This window comes from Apus apus, chromosome 7 (assembly GCF_020740795.1).
Source record: "Apus apus isolate bApuApu2 chromosome 7, bApuApu2.pri.cur, whole genome shotgun sequence".
Taxonomy (NCBI): Eukaryota; Metazoa; Chordata; class Aves; order Apodiformes; family Apodidae; genus Apus; species Apus apus.
In genome coordinates this window covers 9046622-9069456 of record NC_067288.1, presented here as the reverse complement: position 1 = coordinate 9069456, position 22835 = coordinate 9046622, and the positions used below count along the sequence as shown (strand labels likewise).

General features: G+C 37.8%; 1 protein-coding gene across 8 annotated transcripts in view; it reads right to left on the bottom strand.

Annotated features, from left to right (window-relative positions):
• Positions 1–22835, bottom strand: part of PTPRC (protein tyrosine phosphatase receptor type C) — a 62785-nt gene that overhangs the window by 16590 nt on the left and 23360 nt on the right. For 2 of the 8 annotated variants that reach the window (XM_051624417.1, XM_051624415.1), the window contains 12 exons: positions 11802–11894; positions 11394–11420; positions 10822–10959; positions 9922–10008; positions 8712–8744; positions 7717–7926; positions 7039–7143; positions 6177–6323; positions 5201–5326; positions 3687–3851; positions 1395–1594; positions 761–821 (listed from right to left, as the gene is read on the bottom strand). In XM_051624417.1, coding sequence (XP_051480377.1) covers positions 761–821; positions 1395–1594; positions 3687–3851; positions 5201–5326; positions 6177–6323; positions 7039–7143; positions 7717–7926; positions 8712–8744; positions 9922–10008; positions 10822–10959; positions 11394–11420; positions 11802–11894 — 1392 coding nt within the window. Of the gene's footprint in view, positions 1–760; positions 822–1394; positions 1595–3686; positions 3852–5200; positions 5327–6176; positions 6324–7038; positions 7144–7716; positions 7927–8711; positions 8745–9921; positions 10009–10821; positions 10960–11393; positions 11421–11801; positions 11895–12609; positions 12672–22835 lie in introns of those variants that run through there. The other 6 variants (XM_051624418.1, XM_051624419.1, XM_051624420.1 and 3 more) reach the window with 6 other exon arrangements.

The following is a 22835-nucleotide window of genomic DNA, read 5'->3' as shown; positions in this document are numbered from 1 at the left end:
GGAACAGAAAAAGAATACATTTATCATTTTTTGAATACACAATTAATGGCATGTAAAAATTGCTTCATTTCCCCTCCCCCCCTTTAAAAAAAAATAAATCTGCATACTTCCTAGAACCAAGGCTTATTGACTTTTTTTTTTTTTTTTTTTCCTGTAAAGGACTAAACAATTATTGTTAGTTGTTTAGTTTAAATTTGTTATGCCAAAGTGCCAAAATATTTTAAGTTCACAGAAAGGGAGGGAATTTTATTTTCTTCAATATGAGAACCTTCACTTCAACTCCACACATCCACCTGTCAAACTGCTACAACTCACTCCCTGGTTCAGCATTACCATGGTTGTCTCCTGCTCTCTGAGACCTGTACAGCTGAGAAGTGAAGCTCTCAGCTGCTCCTGATCTGGGAGTTGGGAATCCCTGACACAGATGTTTGGCTCCTGAAACACAGGATCTGAACACAGTAAAATAATCCTAAAGTGAATAATATAAATTAGAGAAATTAATTTCTACTTGCATGGGAGTGTTTCCTGAAGAAACCACAGCTGTGTAATAATTCTGAGTTACATTCAATTGCTTTTCAACATGATCTGTTATATTAATACTGGATGATGATATTTTTTTCAAATACAGATTAGCCATTACCTAAAAACCAGGAAGTTTGGATTTTTAAGTAGGTGCAATTGTAATGGAATTCACAATTTACACTACTACTCTATACTATGCTAAAGTCTAAAAGTAAAAATGCTGCATAGATTTACTTACATCTGGTTTTTATATTCCTCTTTACTGGCTGCCCTTTATATTCTCCATTATCCACTAAGATCTGCATGCAATTGGGAGAGAATAATAAAAGATGTTAAGATATAAAAGGTAAAAATTTCTGCATATGGGGTTTATGTGGTTTTTTGGGGTTTTTTAAAGAAGCAAAACACAATGGATATTCAAAACACATCCATGTGTTTTCAGTGAATCAACCTCAATGACAGCAGGATCCACTGTCAATCTTTCTATAGCCATTTATAGCACAGATCAGGTTTCCACCTCAGTGACAGCAAGATCTAAAATATGTAGATAACTGGGAAAAAAGTTATTAAAACAGGAGACACATTTTAAAACTTTAAAAACTATTTTAAAAGTTATGGAAACCCCAGATTCACTCTGTCCCAAGTACAACCTATTCAGCTTGTATTTTTCATGCTGTCTGATCTAAGTGGAATAGCACACAAGGGATTCCTTGATAGGCTAGAGCTACTTCTTTACATCTGTGGCCTACAGATCCATAGATTAACTCCTCTGCCACCGTATTTGCCTTTTTTCCCTAAAAATCTAGTGTAATACACTTAAACAATGAAAACACAGCAATATTTTATATATTTAATTTACTAAACCTACTTACCGTAAATGTATAGGTTGTCAAGTACAAGAGATTTTCTTTTTTAAAATCACAATCATTTTCTTTGCGGTCACTTATTTCATCATCTCCCCAAGACAATTCAAATACTGTTTCATTTCCATACACTTTTTGACTTTTGCACTTAATCCAGACAGCATTATCAGATGTCAGTGTTGCTTCAACATCAATCACTGGCTGTGGCTCTGTTCACAAAAGAAGTGTGACTGTTTCTTATCATTTCAAACCAAACATTTCAATAGCTGTAGGTGTTCATGTCTCTTTGTCATCTTCTCTATTAATAATTTCATACCTTTTCTTTCTTAAAAATTTCAGTCCAAATTTAACAAGGTAAATTTTTAGTTGACCATAAGCTTATCTGAACTGTTAGGGATACACAGTGGAACTCAAAAGGCTGGGGAGATCAGAGCTCTACTGACAGGTTGCAAAGATAATATGATGGTGACTCTCTGTGTTTGATATCACTGTCTCATTTGAGGAACGTGGGACAACAGAAAAGACAGGGGAACAAACAGTTTTCTGCATAAGTTTAAAAACTTCTGTAAATGAAACTTCCTACCAGAATTTACTGGTATGTTTTAATATTTGGAATAGCAACCTTTTGATTAAAGCATTGAAACCACCACAAACTTTTTACTTTTTACTTACCAGAAATCTGTTAAGTCAGATTTGTTCTTTCTAACTTGAATTTTGTATGTTTTAGCATACAGGGCACAGCCCAAGAGACCTTTCATTAAGAGCTTATAAAACCTTTCATATAGCAAAGTAAGGCAGCCCCATTAGTCACATTTCCACATCTCAGGAGAATGCCACCATAGAAATTTTCTTCAAAATCACTTCACTCACTAGCATGGTTTGGTTTGTTGTTTGGTTTTTTAAAAAAAAAAAAAAAAAAGTTGCTTTTTTCTTCATATGAAGAGCTAAGATGTGTGAGCAGATCACATATCCCATGTGGGACATGGCAGGATATTTTACTTGGCTGAATGTGCAATAACGACCTATCTGCTCATTTTTATCCACAGGGCAGATTTGTCATATTTCTATTCAACATGTTACTGAAAGAGCTGTGACTAGGACAAAGTGAACATTCTTGAGGCAATGTTTTTGTTGAAGATGGAAAAAAAAAAAATTTAAAATGTAGGGTTTTTTCTACTTCCAATGAGTTGTTCTCTACTGATATACTCTCTTGTTCAAGAAGCCACAGAATTCTTCCACTATCTGCTTGATCATAATTTCAACTGTTGTAACATTTAGAGAAGGTTTAATAAATACCACTAGTTAATGAAGGCAAACAACTTGTTACTTTCTCAAAAAATAATGGAACCGTGGACTGTAATCTCTGCTTGAGTTAACAAAATATCAGTGGGGCCCCAGAAAGTGGAGGCTCCAAAATCTAATATGCAGTTGGTTGCACTAGAGCTAAGAAACGACAGGAAGAACTTAGATAAGCATGCTTTTTTGGTGGTTTTGGTTTTGTTTTGGTTTTGTCAGAGAGGGAATTTTAAAAGTATGAGGCTCTACACCTGAAGATTAAAAGGGGAAAAAAAAAACACCAACAAAATTACACTTTCTCTGCATCAGGAAAGCATTTGCAAAGTCTGTGGCTTTGTTGTTTGGTTGTGTTTTTTTAGCTTTTCTAGTAGTTCTATCAGTTGAACATACATGGCAAACAAGAATCAGGACCAAAGGGGTAAGCTTTTGCCCCATAAATGTGCACAGAAATTTTTGACATCACAAGGGTTGGCACACGTTTGGCTTTACCCTAATGTGAAGTCTTAGAAGTCCACTGTCTATGTGTACCTGAAACCTGGTACACACACCAGTATTGGTGCAGCCTGGGTAACACAGGTCTGCTCGGAGAAAACAGGTGGCTACAGAGCAGAAGGCAAATTCTGCACATCTTATCTTTCATGCCACATACAAACCCCAAATGTTTTTCATTCTCTTTTTGTTAAATTTTACTCTTTTCTTTACGTGGGAACATAATGCTTCTTAAAACCTTATAAAACATTCATTTCAAATGAATGCAGAATCTTTTTTTTTCTACAAATCTACTGTATACCAGATATAAGAACAACATTAATATTAAATGCATAATTAAAAATAGGTTAACATTACGTAATCAAAAAAGAAACACTAATGATAGGAACGTTAATAAAATTGTTCTGATGATAATCAGTTTCTTGGCTAAGAGTACAATTAAGTACAATAAGAAAGTACATATTCCTTGTCTTAGCACCAGCCTTGTTCATGGCAGTTAGCTAACAAGAGACTTACCTGCTGATTTTGTCAGAAAGGGGATTGTTCTAGGTTCTCCCATATATTTGTCATTATTTACTACTGGTTTTTTGCTCTTTGTATATGGAGTCACAGTCACACTGCCGTGGGTATAAGGTTCTAATTTGTAGCAAATAAAGTTGGTCATCTCGATATAATTAGCCTCTTTAAGAAAAATAAGAAATTAAATTAATGAATGAAATTTATGTTAGGAGCATAGGAGCTCTTACATTTCATCAGAGTTACCTGAAACTGCAGTCATGAGTACTTCTACTTTAAATACCTTGTACTTGGTTGGTTTGTCTTGCTCACTAATGCTAAGTGAAGGCTCAGGAAGAAGAAATGTATTCCCCAAACAAAAAGGTAGAAAGGTTTTGTTCTGTTTTGTTTTGTTTTTTCACTTTCTCAGGATTTCATTTAAACAGCTGCAATTAAAAACTAACATAAAGCACCTTGATAAAAAGAGGCTGATACTTGAGCTTGGGAAACAGTTGGTAGACAGATGTCAAAAGTCACTCTGCACACTGGGCAAGTCCGTTCTGGTATGATGCAAGAGATATCATGTGCCTTCAGTAGTAGTAGTAAGGAGGAAAGAAAGGAATTGCACAAGAAGCAACATGAGTGAAGCTATTAGCCACACTGCAGCTGGGACTTTGGTGGCTTGGGGAACTGGAGACCAAAGGCCTTTCCATGTTTCCTTCCAGCTGCTTCATAGGTGACCTCCCCAGCACCCCAGCATCCTACCCTGGCCAAAGCCAGACCAACCACAGAAACTGGTGCATGGGGCTGCCACCCTTTTGGGCAATGGTCAAATCCAGGGCTTGGAGAATGGGAGAGATTATTTGTACCTGGGAAGGACAGGAGCAAAACAGCCTTTGTTTCCTGTGGCAGTTCAGGTTTACAAAACAAGCAATATGTGAGGAGAAAGAATAAATTAACCCAGGATTAGCTTAAACCTAAAAACATATTTCCTGAAATCATGTATCAGGCTCCTCATTTTCAACAAAATCATTTTCCAGTCCTCGTTTTGAAGAAAAGCTCACATGGGAAAACATGGTCCCAGTATACAGAGTTACTCATCTAAATGTAAGGTGGCCTAAACCAGCGTATCTGCCATATTTAGGAACCCTGATTTTTACATATGCTGTTACTTAGAAGACAGGTCCCTGTCTTCTCAGAGAATGTGTTAACCAGCTATAGGAGCATTTTCTCAGACAGAGGACCATTACAAACTAATCAGGCAACTGATGATCTTGTCATAACTTACTCTTAATACATGAAGCATGAGAATTGAAGGGCAAAAGAGTTGTGTCCTGAAATGGTACACTGAACCACCACATGGTTCAACTTGAACAATCTCAAAGCAAAGAGGCTCAAATGTTTGTATACAAAACAAACTAAAATTTTTGTATTTTGAAGAGATTCCAGTGTGGTTTACCACTGTATCATGCTCAGTGCTCTGTAAATATTGAAACACACAATGATTATTTGATACTGAGGCAACATAGACTTACCTCCCTTATTGCATTGTACTTTGTAGCCATGTATAGGGCCCTTTGAAAGGTCACTGGGGTTCTTCCAGCTAACTGATACATGTCTGGCAGCACTCACTACTGTTAAGTTTTCTGCTGCTTCTGGAGCTGTTGTGAAAGTAAAATAACAGGAAGAGAAGGAAATGTTTGAATGAAAATGCAGAATATTCCTCTTTTTACCTACTTTAATTAAATTTAATTCCATTGGATACTAAAGCAAGATGCCAACAGTATGTAATATTTTTTGTAGTGTATTTCATTCAAATAAATTACACATAAGAATAAACTGTGTGTATGTAAAAGCATCATATAAAATTTAATTAATTCAGGGCAATTACCATAGTTTTCCAGCCTTTCCAAATATTATACATTGGTTTGATTTCCTTATAATTTTAACTTTAAATGTTTGGTCTGAATTTTTATTTGCCGGTTACTTGATTTAGGTTGATTTTGGAAAAACGCATAATTTTATCTGGAGACATTCTTTGTAATTATTCTATCACATCTTTCTTCAAATCAAGAATTTAACACTTGTTTTTGACTAGGCCTGCACTTTATTTTTGCTGTGGTTGTTGTTCTTTACTCAAACTTCCTTACACTCGGCCATTTTTTTCAACCTCAAAAAAACCCCGAAACCAAAACAAACAAAACAAACAAACAAAAACACCAAAAAAAAAAACAACAACAAAAAACCACCACAATCTCTGAGAGAAGGTGAGAAAGGCATCAGAGTAGAAGATTGAGACTGGGGCTAGAGAGGGAAAGAAAGACTGACTGCAGTCAAAGAACAACTACAAGGGCAGAAGGCCAGGCAGGAGGAGCTGGATGAGAACCTGAAAGTGGCTGAGCAGGCTGCTCAAAATACATGTTCAACCCCAGGAAACACAGCTAATGGGATTTATAGTAGGGTTTTCCAGAAGTATGCAGAATAGAAAGCAAAAATAAGCATTACAATTACCACCATAATCTGTTGCTATAATGAAGTCTTGGTTGACAACCTTCTCTTCAAAAAAATGTGCGGTACCAGTGCACATGTAGTCATGGTTGGGGGATAAAGTGTTCAGCTCTTTACAATTTTTATTTAATTCTGTAAAGCCTGGAAAACCTGTAGACACAAAAGAGCTTTAATAGTATCTTAATTAATATTTTATTAATATTTTTCACAACTCCAAAACTACATAGTACCATTTTAACTGGGATTTTCTCTACCATGGTTATTCAATATAAAGTTCATATGATTTGACTTTCTAAGAAAACAGTTTTCCCACATAAATCAAAACATTTCATGGGAGTCTGGCAGAACCCTGAAGTGGCTTCTTAGCTCTTCAGCTCCCTGAAACACTAAATCTCCAGCCCAGGACATTTATCATGTTTTTACTGAGATACATGAGGACATCCAGCATCCATATCTTCCCTACCACACTAGATGTCTTGGAGTCAAGAGTCTCCTCAGGCTGGCCAGCTTCAAGATCCTGCACTCTTGCCTGCAGAGCCAGCTGCTGAAGTAGTCTGCAAGGGATTAGTTCACAGACTCATGGATTGCAGAATTTCCAGATGCTCAGCTCCTCTTCAGACCATCAGTCACAACCTGAAAATCTTCAGAAATCTGCTATCTGTGAAGCTGGCAAACTCATGAAATGAGCTCTCCAAGACGGAACTTTCCCCAGATCTGCAGATTGGGATGTCTCCAATTTGGCAATCCCAGAAATTCTGAGCAACTACTCTCTCAGAATGGCAGTTAATTTAAATCTACCAGTCTCTTGTCAAAAGACAACATTAACATAAATAATCAATTTAAAAATATCTTAGAAGTGTCCCACCTTTGCAGCTCACAGTCACATTAGCGCAGGCCAATGAGTTTTCCCAACATATTTTTGCAGATGTGTTGGTTTCATTGTCAACTTGAAAAGGATTCTTGCTGCTTTCTGAAAAGGTTTAATATTTTATGTCACTGTGACATTGCCTACATATTGATTCTTTAAATAGCAATTTGTTCTTTTATATTTGTTGACTTGTTCTGCAATATGAAGATACAATTGGCACAGAATAACACACAAAGAATTTAACAAGAAATGGAAAGCAAAAATTGAAAAAGCCTATAATGTGATTTAGACAGTGCTGACTTTCAAATAATAGTTGAAACTTTTAATCCAACAATCGCTTCAGTGAACAAAACACCCAGCATAAACAGCAGCTTTCAAGTGCTGGCTGGTCTTGCTAATACAAAGCATGCTGGTTATGGTCAACATAGTTAAAGCTGCCTTTTTGATTTTGCAATGAGAAAATTAATGGTTTTTTATATCCTACTTTAAGAAATGACTGAGAGGTTTTAAGGTGCAGCTTCAAAATGCAAAGTAGCTTGCAAATCAAGCACAAAGTATGAAAATCTTTTGTCTGATTCTCTGAAAAGGGACCAGAGTAGACTAAAAAATCCAGGAAAGCTGAATCCCTGCATGTCAACAAAACAAACAAAAAACCCACAACCCTTCTGTACCTACCAGGTGGAATAGTAAGATACTGGTCTGCACATTTTTCAATTTTAAGTGTGTATCTCATGCATCTCTGCATCTGAATTGTGCTGGAATTCACACTTAAGGTCTCGTTAGTCTCCAAAATAACATACTGTCTGTTGTTTCTGAGATTTTTCAGGGTAACTTTAACCATGTCATGCTCGCCTGTTACACTTTCTATGCTGTAGTCAATATCATCTAAAAGGAAAAGATAAAACAATAAACAATGACAAATTTTAAGAACCATTAATTTTTTTATGGCATCCTCAGTACCATGTGTTTTTTAACAACCAAAAAATACAGCACAATTACCCACTCCTTATTATCTATTTTTTTATTTATTTATCTTTTACTTCAAAATAATTGTTTAGTCAAAACAGAAAATTAACTGAGGAAATTATTCTTTTAAATAATTATCTTGTTAGGAAAACAAAAGAATTAAAAATATTAACATTTCAGAACCAGATCTGCATGAACCTAAAATATCAGTTCAAAGTGAAATACTTTGTTTTGACACATTCAATTGTTTGATTGAACAGAAATTTCAAATTTTCTTATTCAAAACATTTCATAACCATCTAGCACATAATGGCTAAAGTCTATTCCTGAATATTAGAAACAAGCCATCTCTAATTCTGCAGAGAGATAAACCAATGCCCAGACTATAGTTTTACTTAAGTTAGGGATTGCAGTTTGCAATAGGCGATTATCAGCATGATGGGGAAAAATTCCAGAGGGCCTAGTGAACTGCAGTCCTGATATCAACAATCTAGTTAGTGCAGGGCAATTTAACAGAATTGTAAATAGAGATGAGAAGACCAGAAATGTTAATAACTTCAATTCTACTCCTCCAGAATTGGAAGGCAGTTTATAAAATAATTTAAGATGCTAACTGATCAGCCTTATTGATTAGTTTTCTGTATTTAGATGTACTGATTTGGTCAAATTTCAGGACTGAGAAAAATAAGAGATTTGGTTCTTACCACAAGGTTCCTTAGTTGTCACAGTGGGAGTTTCTATAGGAAAAGAAAACAAAATGAAGATGCAGCTCAGCAACTTTGTGGTGTGTTTTTTTCCACAGAGCATTGGAGGAGGGTGACTGATACTGCCCAAATCTCTTCAGTATATTCAGTTCAAATAATTGTATTTAGCACTCCACTCACATTTGAAAAAGGGAAAAAAACATCAGCTACATATGACACAATTTAACTAATTATTTCAAGGATCACGTGTCTTTCGTCATTTTCCAATGCCATCACTCACTACAAATCAAACTGGTTATTAACAACATTTCTGCATACAAAATTACACAAGAATATTTTTTTTAAAAGACACATTCTCATAGAGGTATGATAAAATATAGCAGTTTCTCACATACCCTATGGAATGGCTAACTGAACAGTATCCAATGTCACTAAAGAAACAACATTTACCACTTTTTGCACAGCTACTCCTACCTTTGGAGGAAGATTTATGCAAGAGTACAGATCATTTTACAACTATTTTTACACTGCAATGCCCAAAAGAAATTACGAGCTGATATATGGAAAGCCTGTATGAATGCTTAAGCAACTGAAAACAACTACTTCAAATATACTGAGGTATAAGTATTACCAAAAGAGGCTGATATCTACTTTTTTTTTTGTAGAAGATAGGCCCGAGATTTGCAACCCTGCAAGCTGGGGCTTATTTGGCTGAGTAGTGCCCCCAGTGAGAGGGTAAACAGTGGATCCAGTGGAGAGTTTCCAAGATGGCTAGTGGCAGAAGACCCACAACTAAAAGCTAAGCTCAGTCTGTCAACAGCAGCCCACAGCCACTTGAAGGTCACTTACAAAGATGGCAAGAGTCCAACTCCTGGATGTCTTTGCTCAAGTGCACACATATTTTACTGACATAAGTAATTCCTTGCAGCCAAATTGCAATAATAACACCCAAGAAACTTGATACTGAGTGAAACAAAAGGGAAGCCACTGAAAACCAGAGAACACAGATCTGTGGAAGTATTAATAATTTTTGCTGCTTGGGCAAATTTCTGTGAATTTCAAGAGGAGTACTGACACAGTAATTGACTGATTTACTCTCTTGTTATTCCACTGTGTGGAAATAATTTCTATTTTTCACTTGCTTGACAAATAGCAAATCTGGCTGTGCTTACAGTATCATAATTGCGATAATTGTGTGCAAGTTTGTCACCTATTGTGTGAGTGGGGAAGGTCCCAGTGTTTGCTGGCGTGCTGGATGGTGAGGTGGTGCTGTGCAAGGATGTTGAATTGTAATCATCTGCAAGGAAATAAACAACGTATCAGTGTTATAAAGTAAAATTTGTTATTTCGTATGGCTATGTCATTAGAAACGTCTTACACTACAGCCCTTCTCCACTTCTTTTTTCTCTCAGAGTGTAATTTAGAGAGGAGTGCTAAAAGAAAAATCATGTTAAGATATCCAATAAACCAGTATTAGTGTTTAGATAGAAACCAAGCTTTTAGGAATATACCACTGACTAATGAATTTTGCAATGTACAAGGAAAATTCTTTATTTGTATTTAGGCATAATCCAGGATGGAGTCAACATAAAAATGGTGTTAATAATTGTGAACTGAGACAAACTGAAACATTTTGCTCTGTTCTTACAGTAAAACACAATTATGAATAGTGCTTGTGCTCTTTCAGAAAGAAGCACTCCAGTAGTGTTCATTTGCCAGATCACACAACTTGCTCGCTATGTTACTATGTATTATATCACTATATTACTGTATCTCAGTATTTATCTCCCTGCTTATAAACAAACCACTGACAGGTTTCTACATTCACTTTTAGGTTCATTTTTCTTGTTTTGGCAACAGCCTTGTTGACAGCAGCTGGCATTTTGATACTACTTTGATGACTACAAGTATTGGCAATCAGATACTAAATCCTGGAAACAATTCTGGTATTGCCACTATGCCAAATTGCAGATACCTTTTCTATTTGATGAACCATAAGCTGGAAAAGGCTACTCTGAGGTTGAATTACTTCATTTTCTCCTACAGTAATTACTTCATTTTCCCCTACATTTCAGAGGGCAGTGAGTGGCATCAAAGGAAGACAGCAAACCTGATGAAGCATTCTTGAAGGCAATGGGAGTGCGTGTGGTGAGGGCAGCAGTGCTGCTGTGTGCTGGGTTGCTGAGTCCCATGGCAGGGGTGGAGCCTGCGTGCGTGGAGAGGTATGTGCTGTCTGCAGGAGAGACACCTGTGGTGAGAGGTACAGCAGTTTCACTAATGCTTCAGGGGCTGCCAGTCAAGGAAGGACACAAAGCTGCACACAACACGGGACCCCTGTGCTGGAGTGCTCTTGTGTTGAAGCACTGCGGATTTGTTAGTAAGCTCAGGGGGTTAGGGGGTCCAACAGGCATCAGCTGAACATCCAGTAAGTACAATCCTTTTTGGTGCTGACTGCATTTCTTCCATGCTAAATGCTGTGTATTAAAATATACTCAAATTCATGACTCAAAACCAGACTTGTCTGATAACTTCTGTCTCTGAAGACAGCATATTTCATTTTATTGGGCTGAATGAAAAGGCATTACACACACTGCAAGATAAGTATGTGCAGGAGAAGGAAAGAAGAAATTATCAGAAAAACCTATCAATGCAGTGCTGTCATGTAAATTAAAAGTTTCTTACCAGGTGTAGTCATTGCTGACACAACTCCTAAAAAAAAAAAACAACAAACAACAAAAACAACAAATAGAAAAAGAAAGTGTAAATTAAACTTTCAAGGAATTAAACACAATTATATATCAAAAATACAAAAAGAAACATTCCTTTCTCCCAACTATCAGCTGAGCTTTCCCCAGGGAACTGCATATTCTTAAGTAATATTTAGTGGCATACAGCAATAAACAGACCCCAAAATATTATGCAAAGGATATGTGGACTGATACTGTTTGCATGAAAAATAACTTTTCCTTGAGCCAGCAGACTGCACAGTGTGGGCTGAGGGGTGGAGACAGCATCAGGAAAGCTGTGGTGGATGCCAGCTCAGCTGGAACAGGAGGAGCAGCAATGCTGCTGTCCCAAATTCACTGTTACCTTCAGTGGTGCTTGGAGGTGAGAGTGATGTGGAGTGTGCAGGTGGAGGTGACACAGAGGAGGGAGAGCTGGCATTTGCCAGGTTTTCATCTCCTGTTGCACAGTAGGGAAAAAGATATCACCAGATGAGAAATGCATGAAAGTCAGAACTTCATCTATAGTAGGAAAAGAACAATAGTTTTCACAGCTTACTCTGAACCATGTTTATCCAGACAGATTTGACTGTGGAATACTTACATGTTTTCATGTTTAATAACACATTTTGCAATACCAAAAAACTAAAACCATCAAAATCTTATGCTTCATCATACAGCACTGTATACAAATACAAGCAATATCAACAGAGGGTGACAATTCTCCCTAGCACAGCCTACTATGCTTTCAGCAAGGAACAAACTTCCACTCATTCACACACATCATGCTGTAACTGCCCACAAGTTTTCATGCACCCATTTGGTTCTTTCTTTCTCTCTCTCTCTTTTATTGCTTTTTGTTTGTTGTTTTTTTTTGCTCATGTGTATTTTTCTGACAGTACATCACTCTTTATAATTTCTCTTTTGCTTCAGCTTCCCTACATGGTACTTCACAACTGTTTTAGCTCTACTCTTTTGAAACTAAACTTCAAACTTTACAACAAAAATCCATGTTTATGTTAAGAAATACTTATGGAGGACACATATTCTGTTGCCCTGTTCATGTGCCAGCATCAAGACCATGTCTCTCATCTCTGATACAGAAGCTCAGCATATGTGAATCTCCTGGGGCTGCAAAGATTTTCTCCTTTGCAACCTGACAAGCAACAACACACCTGTTGGCTGCTCAAAAGCCACCATAGACTCTGGACCCCGTGTAGACAGTTCAGAAGACAGACAACAGGCATCAAAAAAACACGAGTGACGACAAAGTCACCTGTGAAGAGTGAACAATTACTTCATGCTCAGAATTGTCAAGGAATGTGTATAAGCCATGATATAAAAATGAATGTAAACAAAAGCTAAAATCTTGTAGAGTACTTTTCTAGTGAGCATTTGGATTTGTTGTGGACTGTACATTACTAATGATCTCCTCCTACAAATTAAAAGTATTACGTACTTTTAAATTCTTTTAATTAAAGTAAAAGCCAGTTGTCTGATATTTTAAAGAAAAAGCATCGACAGAAGTCAAGTGAAGCTCAGCTAAAAATTACTGAGCTACTTCATTCTCTATTTATAGAAGTGGGGAGGGGTGTTGCCTAAAATGTGGTCCATGAGATGAGGATATGGGCCTGCATATAGCTTGTCTGAAATAATATGAAACTGTCAAAATAAAATTGCTCTTAATCGTAAGAATACAATCTGCAAAAAATGTAGTAGACTGATAGCAGATTGAATAGCACAGGTTTAGAAGCCACTATATTAACAGCTTTAGTATGTTAACTCGTGTGTTTGTCTGTGTCTCCATTGTAACATAGGACCAGATATATTTCTCAGAGCTACAAAATACTAGCAGATGAAGCTTCCTAACCTGAGAGAAACAAAAACACAGATGATCTTCTGAAATATCAATGTATCTTCAGCATCTGAAATCTCCAGTAGGACTGGACATTTTTTTAACAGCAATTTTATAATCTGTTTACATCAAACTGCCAAGGAACTTTGTAAAATTTAACATGTATATTCTTGCATATTTGCCCTAGACAATTAATTCTCAATGCATCTTCATGTTTTTTTAATTCAGTGTTTGAAAGCTGGCAGTTGGTCACTCTAAATTTCCTAATATGATTTTTATTTTTCAACTGGCTTCTCATCTGAAGAATCAATTATTCCCCCTCCTTCCCAAATCTCACTTTGTTTCAGCACAGTAAGTATATCTTAAGTCCAAAATTAATTTCCTGTGAGGACCTACACAGATCAACTTTCACATAAATAACTGTTTTAAAGAAAAGAATAAGAGTAGTTCCAGGAAAAGTCCTAAACCAATCCCTGCTCAGACAGTAATGAAACATTTAAAAATGCTTTTCAAGCTATTTACTGATCTGTAATGCAAACATGGCTGAGACAAAAATGTATATTTCAAGATTCCCTCTTCCAAGTAAAGTATGATAACTTGATCAGAAGAAGGTTCATAAGGTTGTCACTGTGATGTGTTTCTGATTGCCTCATTCACTTAAGATTCCTGTGAAAGTAATTTTCTCCATCCTCTCCCTTGTAAAGTTAGGAATAATGTACTAGCTTAAATATAGCATGAGGCTTATTGTTCACTCATGGCGACAGATACTAAAAGTTATAATCATAGAATTCGAGGTTGGAAATGGCCTCAAAAGATCATCCACTCCGACCGCCCTGTGCAAGCCCGTGTCAACTAGAGCAGATCACTTTAAAAAGTTTGGAAAATAATAGTCTTAGATTGCCCTTTTTCCCCTCCAAATAAGAATCAGCATTTTAACAGAATTTCATGGTGGTTTTAAGCCCTTCTAAATATTTTAAAGGTCTCCCATTCTTCTATGATTCTATCATATCATTTTTAATAGCAATGGAATAGGATGCAATGGAGAAGAATTCAATAGGTGGCACCAGAACACTAAAAACTTCCTCTCAAACCAGATAGCAGATATGTCTCCCCATATAACCTTATTGAGAGACAGGAGCTAAACTGAAGGAAAATACAGAAGGTTCCAAACACACTAGACTGTGTTACTCCAATATTAATAGGCATATTTCTACAATTAATTTATTTTTCCCAAAAATGTTCCACAGCTAACAAATATGTATGAGCTAACCTTGGGTTAACAAAATTAACTTAAAAGCCAAAAGTGTCTGCTTACATTTATATTCTAATACATATTTCTGGAATCTGGAAGACTGAAATCTAAGAATATCTAAAATTGAATAAGGATGTCCAGTCCCAAAAAAACATACTGTGCAGTTTGAAAGGCTGATAACTTAGCAAGCTAAACAAGTTGGTCTGGGTTTAAACAGGAACTATCCCAAACCTTTTCTCAAACTGCACCCAGCCATAAGACATTCGTAAGATAAGATGGGTAGGATAGGATCAGGTAACACAAGCAGAAGAATTAAAGTATACAAAAAGTTCCTACTACTGGAGGAAGTTCTCTAAGCTTCCCTTTCCTTGATTCAACTAAAAGTTTCTTCCTGTTGACTTTCTAGAAAGATTTGTAGCCCATCAGTAACGTTTGAGGAAGTCTGACCTTAGTCGGGTGCCCTGCAAAAAGATTCAACCAGCACATCCCAAAGGCAGACTGGAGCTTGGCCCATCGCTCTCATTCTCTTTCCTCTCTGGCCGCCAGTTGGCAGACAGAGTGCAGCCACTCCTTAAAATGAAAGGTTTAGGTTGGACAACAGGCTGTGAATGAAATACACCTAAAATGGATGGGCTGACCACCCTTTCACCTGAATGCTCAAGGGCATACATGTCCTGAGACTGATACACAGGGACTGCTGTATTTTGAAGAAACCTCTTCTGTTTAGCCTGAAGAGAAGGCTGAGACGAGACCTTATTCATGTCTATAAATACTTAAAGGTTAAGTGTAAGGAGGGTGGAGACAGACTCGTTTCAGCAGTGCCCAGCAATAGGACAAAGGGCAATGAGCACAAACTGGAACACAGGAAGTTCCACCTAAACATGAGGAAAATCTTCTTTACTGTGAGGGTGACAAAGCACTGGAACAGGCTGCCCAGGGCGGCTGTGGAGTCCCCTTCTCTGGAGATATTCAAAACCTGCCTGGATGCAGCCCTATGAAATGTGCTCTAAGTGACCCTGCTTTAGCAGGGGGATTGGATTAGATGATCTCTAGAGGTCCCTTCCAACTCCCAATGATTCTGTGATTCAGTGTTCAACAAGAAGAGTAAACGGGAAAACTGAAAGCAACCAGGCCACAAAAAAAAGCGCCAAGCATTTCAAACTCCAAAGACAGGAGGCTGTATGGGTCACATTTGGAAGTTCAGGAGGGGCTGTAGTGACTCTGCACTTGCTGCAGTAAACTGTAGTCACACCCACATAAGAAGTTATTGCTCACTGCTCTCCTCTCAGGAAAGAGAGAATGAAAATGCTTTCCATTTGGCAGGACCAAATGGCTCAACAGAAAACAACTCAGACCTAGGATATGTTAAAAGAAAACAAACTCCAAGAAAGTCCAGGTTCTGATCTTCCTGAGCAGAGGGAAGCACCAGCACACAACTCCTGTGCACATGTGTTAAGAAAGGAAACTCCAGCTGATAAGATGGAGAATCTGCATTAAGAGGCTAAAATCATTATCATGTTCAATGTGCAAAATGGGCATTAGCTGATGTCAGGGAATATGCTTTTTAAGTCAGTTTTGCTGCTTAATTTGCACAGTGGGCACACAGACCCATTTTTTTATTTCCTGCTGGGCTGGGCAGGGGCCCGTGCTTGCATGCCAGCAGCTCAGGCTGTCGCCTCTGAGCACAGGAGGGCTGCAGTCTTCCTTTCCTTACTGCACACAGCATAAAGAAACGTCAACAGGAGGATCAAGGAGGATCCCTTTCTGCTAATAGTATATCTGGCATTTTATCTAGCATGGTATCATACCAGCTGGCTCTTCACATCCAGCTGCGCTCTGCATGCCTTTGCCAGACCTGGGGAGGGAGCAGAGGAAGTAATCCTTCCTCTCAACCTCTTGTCTGCAAAACCATTGGCAGTTGGGGTTTTCTGCCAGGAAATATGCTTAGTGCTTCTGCAGAGCTACTGCCCTTTTCCCAGGATCTCTGCACCCTTCAGCATATTGGACAGATCCCAGTAACCTCCAGCACTTCACACAAAGCAGCTAGTGTAGGTCCTGTCTTCCCTCTTTTTATAGCTGAATGGTGCTGCTTCAGCAGGGTCAGGGCTCTTCACATTTCCACAGAAGGCAACAGGATGTGGTCTACTTCTTCAGATGGAGTAAAGCTCTTTGAGGGGTCTTCTAGCAAACAGCACAGATATTAGTCAGCTCCACTACAAGCCAATACTAAATTGTAAAAAAAAGAAGAGTTCCTAGTGGGAGGTGAAGGGTGAGTAAGGCAAGGAGCCTTTCAAAATGCTGCCAGCTCCCCTTCTTTGATTTATTTTTAAACTTCAAGTGGGATAGGATGTAATTCACACCTACTTTAAGGTTCCCTTGTGCTGCCACAATCAGCTAAAGGGACCTTAAAGTAAATTAGCATCAAGGCCAGAGATGTTACTGCTGCTTTTTGCTGCAAACATGAAATAAAGGGATCCAATGCTACTTATAAATAAATCTAGGCAGACCTATGAATAGGTTAGCAAACACTCAAACATCTGAGTCATTCTATACCACAGAGGACCCCTCAAATTTTATAGGTAGAATCATGTGTGATGAAGTGCTTTTATGATCACAGAATTTTAGAATTACAATTTATTTTTCATCACTAACTCTGGGGAAGAAAACCAAGTGTTCCCAATTTCTGGATAAACTCCTGCATTTTGAAAATTGATTAAAAGTATGCCATATAAAGTTCCCATTAAAATATTTGAAATTTCGCATGCTCTGACTAAAAAAAAAACAAATTATCCATTTGAGTTTAATATGTAGAAATTTCTAGGGTAACTGGAACATTCAGTCTCCATTTTTGGTCTTTGAAGATGCAGCCTTGAAATCATTTCAGAGTAATCCATAACCTAACTGGTAAGAATCTTCATAACCCTACAGCCGTCACAGGAATGCTATACATTTACTGTAGCTGAGACTGAAACCTAAAATAAATATTATAATTTCTGTTGCCACAGGCAATATTTCCAATACTTATTTTGACAAGAAATGAGGGATAAAAAGTTGGAACTGTAAATTTTAATTTAGTTGAAATTATAAAATGTTTTGATTGAGAAATGCCAATTGTTTCCTTTGGCCATGAGGATTTAACATTCATTCTGACTCTCCAAAATCATAATCAAAATAGTTTCCATTTGAATTTCTCAAAATATTTTCTTTTATACAAGTTCATTAATAATTGCCTCCTTAATACTCTGCAATCACTGCCTAAGAGCCTGATCCTGTCACTCTTTCCTACCACCCTTAATCTTAGCCAAAGAATTTCTCATTCCCAAGACACCTACCAGTTCTTAGTTAGACTTGTATTGCACTGTGGGAGGCAGAGTCTTCTGGCAAGCCACATCTCAGGAATAACTGCAGGCCTACACTACAGCTAAATATCATAGGAAGTGGTATTATTTTATTAAAATTGCACTTTGAAATGAATGCTTGTTCTTCGTTCCCAACATCTATGACCCTCTCCTTGATATGGAATTTAAAAAAAATTTATAGCTGGCAATACAAGGAGAAACACAATGTTGCAGACTCAGGAAAGAGGAGGAAGTAAAAAAATCAAAGTTTAACAAGATTCATCAGCTAAAATATGTTAGTACCAAGCATAACTTCTGCTAACATACAGAGTCTGTCTTAAGGAAATTCTAAGAAGAAAAGCACAAGAAAAATAATTACTACTTTTTCCTCAACTGACATGAAATCAAATGAAATACATTAAAAAACAAACAAACAAAATCCAAAACACAGAGAAAACTAGAAATTTCCCTCAAGAAATACTGTCATGGAAACAACATTTGTTACCAATGATACCTAGAATTTCCCAAAACCATAAACCTGGAGTAGGACAAAAACTAAAAGCAGCAATTCAAATACTTTTGGTGTGTATACAGTCCTTGCAAACTTAAAATAACTTTCCAGGAATACTGTGTGTGCAGCAAGCAGAAGGAATGCATTTCTATCAATTGCACTGCACTTTAAATGACATCCTCAGTCTTCATAGGAGGACTTTAACTACAGCAACCCACTTGTACCACTACAGCTAATGTCGCCTTTGCTGCTCTGTGGTTTCTCTCATGCTGTTTACTTCGTTTTTCTTCTACAGAACCCTACTCAAAAGGAAGAGGGTGCAGCATACTGTGGTTTAGAGCTTAAGTGCTTCCAAATGGTGAAACTGAGTTACCATAGCACCCACATGCTCAAGCAATCAGACCTATCTTAGTGCTAAACCACAACTTCTCTAGTGCAGTCAAGAAACTTCCCTATTAAACTCCTTTTCACCAAATTTGCATTTTTAATTATTTTTAGTTGTACAGGTTCATTAATATGATACAGTGAGGGGCAGCAATCTTTGGGATATGATCCAGGCTGCTTTGCAGGGAGTACTTGTCACCATGTGAATTTTCTGCAAGAGGGTAGAATATCAAACCCTGATGTAACACAGTTACTTCAACTGTGAAACGCTGGCTTCTGTCCACAGTCATTAAGAAACACCTATACATGAGGAATAGAAGACTGGCTGTGATATTTGTCTGGCAATTTTGTGCTACATAGGAAAGAAAAACTGTTGATGTTTACTTTGCCTTTTGTATATTTTCAATATTTACGGATGTATAAAGTCAAGAGCAAGACTCACACTGATACCGTGCTAAACTTGTCTGTTGTCACGGGCCAGTCCCTAACTTTAGATATGACTTTTCTAGCCTTCCTGTACCTTCCTTGATCTTCCTTTCCCACATCTATTTCGACTAGAGAGAGACACTTGCTCCACATTGCTCAGCTTTATGACACCTACAGACTGCTTCTGGATTTGCAGAACAAGGCAAGCAGAACAAGGAAAGAACACGCAACTATTACATTGTCCCCTAAATTCCCACTCCTGTGTTTTTGCAATTGCCACCTCTATTAACCCTGGGGAGCTACCGAGCACAGCTGAAGGCAGCTCAGTTCTCAAGAGTTGTGACCAGAAAAGGAGGCTGCAACTGAGAACTGACTGATTATTGGTGAAAGATAAGGGCGAACTTCATTTCAGGCTATCTTACTGGACCATGGTTTATTTAAATATCTGACTTGCTTCTCTATCTGCCTCTAAGTTCCTTCAAGATAAAAGCATTATATGGTATTGGAGATCTATTCCTGACTGCACATTACTTCTTAAATAATTTTGCCAGCAATAGAAAATAAGTCCTTTGCTCTGCAAAACCAAAACAACTTGGAAATATTATTTAAGCTATCTTTAATCACCTTAAAAGTCAAACCATAAACAGCTTAGTATTGCATGAATAGCAGCATTTTAGCCACTGATAATATAAAGACTGCTGAATTCAGAAATACCTTCTGGTTGGTAGAGATCAGCACCAAGTCCTTGGATCAACAGCTCTCTACGTACTAGGTGCATTATGTGCAGGGACACTAATCAGTGATTTTCAAAAAGATGCAGTGGGTAATTTTTAAAAAGAAATTTACAGTTCTCTAAAGAAATTACATCTGTCTATGAGGTTTTCTTTTTTGTAATAATTGATTTTCTCTGATCCATTGCTCTGCTAACGACACAAACAAAAATAGCTAACTGACCTGGTGGAACTGAGGGAGGAGTGCAGATGACAGAGAGAAATACTTGATGTCCAGGTACTCTGAACATCTGTGTCCCCAACTGACATCACCTGGATCTCCAAAGACTTAACTTTCCTACCAAATAGGATCAAAGTACAATAAAAAATTGAAAGAAAACACACAGGCTCTGAAAAGAGACCATGACATTTCCTTTAATCTGTTATCTTAGTGTTATTATTATTATTGTAACCTTAGATGCATGTTGTTACTGAGCCAGTAAAGAGTTTAAGATGGAATTCTGACTTTTCAGGTGAGATTGCTTCTTCTTAATTTATTTTTATTATAATGCAGAAATATCAGTATTCCTCAATCCCAGTCATAGCTGCTCAGGGCTTTGTTCTGTGAGTGCTGTCTGGAAAGGTTTCAGTCAGGCAAGATGAAGAAAAGGAAAGGACCATTTCCAGTGTTACAAAAGGAATATGAAGATTAAGAACCAACCACAAAACCTGAGACAGGCATTCACAAATTCTTAGAAAAAGTCTATGCTACAAACAGGATCACCAAACAACAAACTAGCGCTGTGTAAATTCACAAATCCATCCTTTCACTATCACAAATGGCTAGTCCCTAGCAAACTACTACTTTGTTTTTTATGCATTGCAGATTTTTTTTTCATTAAAAAGGTGCCACAGGAATGCCATGTCTTCACCGTGGCCAAGGGCTGAGGGCAGGGCAAGCAGAGCTGAGAGGTGGCAAACAGCCCCATTCCAGTGAGACAAGAGTGAGATGAGCCACAGAGCAATAACCCACCAGAGAGCAACACTCAATAGTGCTGGCAAAGGTGTAGCAGAGTGTTCCTGAAGGCTGCTCTGACAGTGACAGCATCTGGCTATTGAGACCCTCAGCAGCAGGGGCTGGGAACAGAAACAGCCCAGAGCCTCACAAGTCTTTCCAAAGTTGCAGTCACAGAAAACCTCTGGTTTAGTGACATGGGTAAATGCAGAGGCGGCAGCTGCACTGTTCCCACATTTATCCTCTTTAAGGTAAAGATCCCAGTAATTCAGTATTGCTGCAAAAATCACACATTTCAGATAGTGCCCTGAATACAAAATTTCTCACACATTTGCAGGAGATGCCAAGTGGCTCACAGGAGTGGTGATCTGAGGATTGCAGTTATGTTTGCTGCAATGGAAGCATCCTTGCTACAGAGCCCAGGACTGGGGAGAGTCAGCTGCTGGTTTTGATGACAACGTGTCCTGTGGTTCAAATGAGCACACTGGAGTCAGAGTGAGGATGTGATTATATCTGCTCACAAGAATTACATGACTGTTTAATTGAATTCTCTGATGATTGTGCAGTTCAGGCTTAAATAAAAATAGCTGCTTAATTCTACAGCTGCTTAATTCTAACTGCACACAGCACTGGGCTTTACTGTACTCGGTTACTCTGCCTGCACAGGCCCAGATCCTTAACTACAGTTTCAGAAAGACACAAATCAGAATAAAGATGTGGCACAAAATTTTCATTTTCCAGTGATCTGTCATTTGTATTTCTCCAGCTTCTTGCTCCAAGCTTAACAGCACCCTTAGCAGTCCCTGTGCTCCAGCAGCTGAAGTCCCAGCGTCACATCTCCAAGCAGCAATGCTCTAAACTATCCTGCTAGTCTCAGCCATCTCCCATGACCCAGATTTCTTCCAGCATTAAGAGAAGATCCTAACCAGCCTTGGCTGATAGACATCTAGCTTCTGTTTCTTAAAAGGATAAAAACTACAGAGGGAAAAAAAAAAACAGTCAGCTCAGTGGAGAACTGTTCCCATACCAACTCTGCCTGCTGGGCAGGTTCCTTGCCCTCCCAGGGCTGCCAGCTGCAGCCAGCAAACTCTCATTGTTCCAAGGGAGAGTGATTTTACTTGGTTACTATCCTTTTTCTTTTTTTCCTCCAGACATTCAAACCAGAAATGAACGGAACTGAATATTGTTCATTAAATATGCTATTGAATAACATTATTGTGGTTCATAAATTATTGTGACAAACTATTTACTGATCAACTGCTGAATCAACTATATACTTGTTAGGGTACATCTTAAAACAGTAAAATATACACATGAAGTATTGTTAGGAGGCATCATATAAGCATCAGATTGTAACACCATTACTCATGCAAAAATCATTTGAAAAATAAATCATTCAGTGAAGCATATCAATATATTTTTAAAAAACTGCCCATTAAAAACTATTTATGTCTCTCCTACATAAACTAATATCAAATAATTATTTTTATTGAAAAACAAAAATTACCAGCATTTAAATTAATTACAATTTTCTATGTTTGATATATAACCTGAAAACTACCTTCTACACAGCCAGCATGTGGAAAGCTGGAACTGTGACCGTGCCTGTGGAATCTGATGTAGAGATTCCACATTTTCCTACTGTGTGAATGGTCAGACATACCCTCCATCTCTCTGCCTATGTAATATCCCCTGCAAAGTAGAGATAATGGCACAATTCTACTAAAATGGCATATCGTGAATAGAAATTCACTAAAAATTATGAAGTTTACAGACAAGTGCTATAAAAAAATGCACTCACATCTGTCTGATTGCATAAACAGGAACAGTCACAGGGCTTCAAAGAAACTCCTAGAACTTGAGCTCCCCAGGATGCTGTGCACACACACAAAAAAAGCCTCTCACTATCT